This window comes from Neltuma alba, unplaced genomic scaffold (genome assembly GCF_004799145.2).
Source record: "Neltuma alba isolate B1F8T4 unplaced genomic scaffold, ASM479914v2 tig00005313_pilon, whole genome shotgun sequence".
NCBI lineage: Eukaryota > Viridiplantae > Streptophyta > Magnoliopsida > Fabales > Fabaceae > Neltuma > Neltuma alba.
Window position 1 is genome coordinate 187,009 of NW_021634060.1, and position 5,007 is coordinate 192,015.

A 5,007-nucleotide genomic window follows, 5' to 3' on the forward strand; every position below is an offset into this window, starting at 1 on the left:
ATTGAGTTTAGTTGGAGGAGTAATGAGTTCGAGCGGTTTTTGTGGTCTAGCATACATGCTTCTTGTGATCGTTACAAGCTGAGCTGTGGGGAATCTATGACTGTCCTTTGAAAACTCAGAAAATCTGATTGTTTCATTTGCAGAATGGTATAAATTTTATTGTGATGTTTCACAAAAGAAGAAAAAGATTGTATTACAGCGATTGTCGACTCATTTTATTTTAGTACAATTCTTTATCTTTAGTTTGGACGGGGAAAAAACAAAAAGAAAAGAATTCTCAAATAGGGGGGTTTTTTTCCTTCCAAAATATCCTTCTCCCTTTATTTTCCAATCCATCCAAATGAAACCTTAATTTGATCCTTACAGTATACACTTTCATTTTGCTTTTTCATTAAAAAAAAAAAAGCATAATGGTGAGGGAAAGAAAGAGGAGTTAAACTCAATTCTGAAATATCTCAAATGAGAGTAAACGACATCCTCCTCTCGTTATCTTATTTTCTCACTTCAGTTGAATTTTTTTTTTTTTGATACGTACACTTCAGTTGAATTATATTTGAAAAGATTATACTCAAAACTCTCACGCTACAAGTCTTTTTACTAGCACATTTCAAACGGTTGCAAACATACGGCACTAAGTTCCCAAGGCTCCATTTTTGTGTTGTTATCCTTTCTTTTCAATAAAACATATTTTCCCAAAAGCAAAAATTTAAATAAATTTTCCGTTAGCATCAGAACCAAGAACTCTCGAGCAAATAACAGAATATTTTTGTTGGAATATATATTGTGGGATTTATATGAAATAAAGGGAAACTTAAATTCCAAATCAGATTTTATTTTCATATTTTAACAAAATTTTGATAATACTTGACTTGCAAAGAACACCCTTTTTTTTTTTAAAGAATTCCTTATTTAAGATTAATAATTTTAAACTTTTTTTATTGTGGGATTCATCCAAAAACACAACTAGGAGACTGAGACCTTACAAGAAATACTACAGGGCGTAGGACTATAGAGGCCCCATGCCCAATCGATGAGTTATGTGAATACATTACCCAAAAACCATTTGTTGGTACAACATTACCAAAAAGGAATGTTTTTGGTATAACATTACCAAAAAAAGATGGATATGATAAGTCAATATTCTGGACCAAGCCCATTATTGCTGCAAAGGAGGACACTAGAATCCATATGCTATTCATGCCATTTCAACATAACTACATATGCGACTTGATTTGGAACAGTAGCGCCTTACATTGTTTTGCTCTGGGAACAGTTAACAATGGAAGTCGACCAGCAGAATCATCGCAAACACAGATAGACCCACTGGAAAAGACAACCGATGGCAGGGGGACTCTTGCAATGGCATTGACAATCATCCTTGAATTGAGAAGCTGAGATTAAACTAAAGATGGAAGGAAAGAGGAAATGTGGGAGTGACACGGGAAGAATGGGAGGAGGGCACAGGTATGAAGTTTTCAAAATGACTCAAGATCTAAAGTCAATCACCTACATAATCTTTTCCTTTTCTGATGGAAGAGAACATCCTTAATATCATGGGAAAAAAACCCAATAAAATATCCTTTTGATGTCTAAATCAGATCAAAAGTTCTACACCAGAGCCAAATGCCGAAACAGAAACTTCCATGGCTACCAGTGTTAAGGTCAGTGTGTCGTAGGATCTTATCAATCAATATCTAAGTTATACCAAATCTACCCAATTTAAGAACGAATTTAAAGCTTGCCACAAATCATGTGAAAAGAGTCAAGTCAATCTTGGACTCCAGCACATAAAGGGGGAAAAAACCTCTTTATTGTGATTCATGAGGCTGAATTACTCATACACTGTAACACAATGTTTTGGTTGCAAACCTTAAAGTTGAATGTTTTGATTCCCTCTATATCCTTTAACAAGGGGCAGGTTTGAAATGACTTGGAGATAAAACTTGGAGAACAAACCCTTCACAGCTGGTGTTTCCAACTCCATATGCTTAGCTGTTCCCTTTCTCCTTTCTCTTAGGTTGGCTCTAAAGCACCAAGGTCAGGACTTGAAAATGACTCAACCCAATAGGTATGAGTACTATCTTATGTCATAATCACTACCCAATGTGGGACATAATACACATGGGACATTTCCAGTTACCCCATTTGTATGCTACAGCAGCCGCACGTAAATTAACTGACAACAGACAACTTAAGGAAATCAAATAGAGAGAGACAGACTCCCTTTTCTGTTTAGAAACAGAGCAGGCAGGCAAACGTTATTTCCGCAAAATAGAGGGTAAATTAGAGTATTTAGTCAGACCTAATAAGAAAAATGTCAACTTTGCGTCCTATTGAGGTAGGAAATAATTTTAATTCAGGAGGATATTCCTGTTCTGATTGATTCGACGTAATTAACATTGACGTAGCAAGAAATTGATATTCCATGACAAATGGGATAGTATAAAAATCTTCATGGGGTAAATTATGCACAACTATGCATGACAAAATGACAAATTTCTCTATCCTTTTAATGATTGTATAAAATGGCACAAAACTGTTCTAGGACCAAGTATAAGGATATTAGCTTAGAAGATCTACCTGTTCACTGATTCCTAAAGAACAAAGCTACATGGCTTACTCACCAGCAAACAGCAATTATTCTGCTCAGTGGCCATGATGTGAAATTGGTTTAGCTCCAAATTTGAAATTGGTTAGTAATGATAAAAAAATTTAGATTCGGCATCAGCAGTCAAAGTCATTAACAAAATTGCTAAGATGAGTTGTCAGCAGCATAAAAAAAGGAGTGAACATAGGGAATCGAGCTTCTAAACATTTTACTGTTCTAAGCTAAATCAAAACAATAACGAGTAAACGTGATAAAAGTTAAACTTATAAAACCTAATATTCAATTATCACGTAGTTCTGTACAGATGATTCATATTCCATACTTCGCAGCCATACCATTCCTGCCAGAATAAAATGTCCTATTTTAGGAGGCAAGACAGGGAATGGAAAAAAATTTACCAACATAGAATTTATACAGATATGCGCAAAAAATAGATGAGAAGGGCATGTACACAATTGTAGCAACATTTTTTCCCTTTCATTGAAAGAAAGCAACAAGTATGCCGAAGGTGCATGGATTAATGATTAATATACAAGGCATTACTCAACATGCACCATTCCTCATGACCAGCGAAAGGGAAGTATGCATGTTCCTCTTAAGAACAGATACAGCATGGGACCAACTTTAATGCAAAGTGACTACTGAAGTTTCAACATTATGAAACTATAGCATGAGAACTGAAAATCACATTGTAGAAAAGAAACTGAAACGAAACGAACGAATGCTTCCCTTCAAGCCGCTCTCGGGTCTGTTCCATGTTGCCACACGTAGACAAGCTCGTCCCATCCTGTACTCGCCATAAGCCCCTCAACAAGCACGCTCATATCAACACCAACCGCAAACTCACTATGGTGATCATATCTACTCACAAGGGCATCCTCCACCATGATATCCCACATGCAAACTGTCATGTCATACGAACAAGAAACCATCAAATTCCGCATATGAGGGGAGAACTTTATTCTCCTTACTGCATAGCCATGCCCATTTAGCACCGTAATTGGAACTCGGTTGTTCCTCACATCCCACACCTTAATTGATTTATCCACCGAAGCCGTCGCCATAATACAATCATCATACTTGTTCCAATCACAAGCCAGAATCTCGAATTCGTGCGCCGGAAGTATCATAGTCGAAACTGGTTCACGTACATCCCAGATTCGCACAGTACAATCCCCAGAAGCCGAGGCAAAAATGTCGCCGTGACGGGGGTTCCAAACCGATGAATAGACGCAGTAAGCGTGCTCCTTGAAGGTTCTTACACTAGTAGGCCGATCCATAGTCCAGAGCTTAACAGTGTCGTCCCAAGAAGAAGTCAAGAAGGAATCGCGCCGCACTGGATTGTAATCGGCAGAGTGGACTTCCCGTGTATGCTCGTGAAAGGAGCGAATAGGATTGGCAGTAGGTGGAAGCGCGAGGTCATAGAGCTTGACGGAACCATCGGCTATGGCAGCGACGAAGACGGAATCGTGAGATTCAGACCAAGCGACGTCGTATACTCCGTCAGCGGTATCGTAGGCTACCATCTCGGAGATGGGCATGCCGGGATTCGGCGAGAGGTCGAGGACGTGAACGCGACCATTTCCAAGGATGCCGAAATTCTGAGCGGTGGCGACGGCAACGCGGTTCTCGTAGAAGGGACTGAACTTGACAGAGTAACCGTTGAACGGAGTTTTGAAAAGGGGCATGGTTGAGCGGTGCTAGCGCCGGTGAAGCAATTAGAATATGGGGATTCGGTTAGAAGGAAAGAAAGTGAGATTGAAGATTCTCCGATTTATGAATTGTGACTCTGCTTTCAACCTGATCAGCGATTACCTCCGGTGAATCACTGGTTGAATGAAGACTAGGAAGCTGCTGGGCCGACGGAGGATGGTAGATAATGAGACGAACGGAGGCTTTGCATTCCCAGGGATTAGCCTCAGGCTCGTTACTCAGTTTTTTTTCCCCAAAAAGAAAAAAACTCTTATATTTCGGCGGTATACAAATTAAAAATGCTTTTCAAAAAATAAATGTAACTAAATATATTAACCTTTTGCTAATAATTAAAATAGATTAATTATTCTTTCCACAAAAATATTATAATTATATATTAGGCAAATCTATATTTAACATTTATGTTATCATGTCCATTATTTATGTAAATATTATCAAACTAATTTTTCACTGTTAAAATGTCACATCGTTGGCCCAAAAAAGTTAATATTAGTATCAATGTATTATATAAAATTTAGGAAAAAAATTTAAATATTTAAGCTTCGAAATATTTCGCCAACTAGGGTTGGTAGAATAGGGAAATATTTTTAAATATCACTTAGAATTTTGTTCTCTCCTATTACTAACTCTTTCAATTTATTTTCAAATTTAAAATTTATTTGCCTTATTACATAGGATGTTTCCCC

At 37.6% G+C, this 5,007-nt stretch overlaps 1 protein-coding gene across 1 annotated transcript; it reads right to left on the reverse strand.

Annotated features, from left to right (window-relative positions):
* Positions 1 to 2,792: 2,792 nt before the first annotated feature.
* LOC114747442 (peroxisome biogenesis protein 7-like) lies at positions 2,793 to 4,428 on the reverse strand. The gene has a single exon (XM_028935773.1). It carries the CDS (start codon positions 4,294 to 4,296, stop codon positions 3,340 to 3,342), a length of 957 nt encoding a protein of 318 aa, XP_028791606.1. The 5' UTR covers positions 4,297 to 4,428; the 3' UTR covers positions 2,793 to 3,339.
* Between the last annotated feature and the right edge of the window lie 579 nt (positions 4,429 to 5,007).

Coding starts and splice junctions, on each gene's coding strand:
- LOC114747442 (XM_028935773.1), bottom strand. CDS start 4,296: ATGCCCCTTTTCAAAACTCCGTTCAACGGTTACTCTGTCAAGTTCAGT.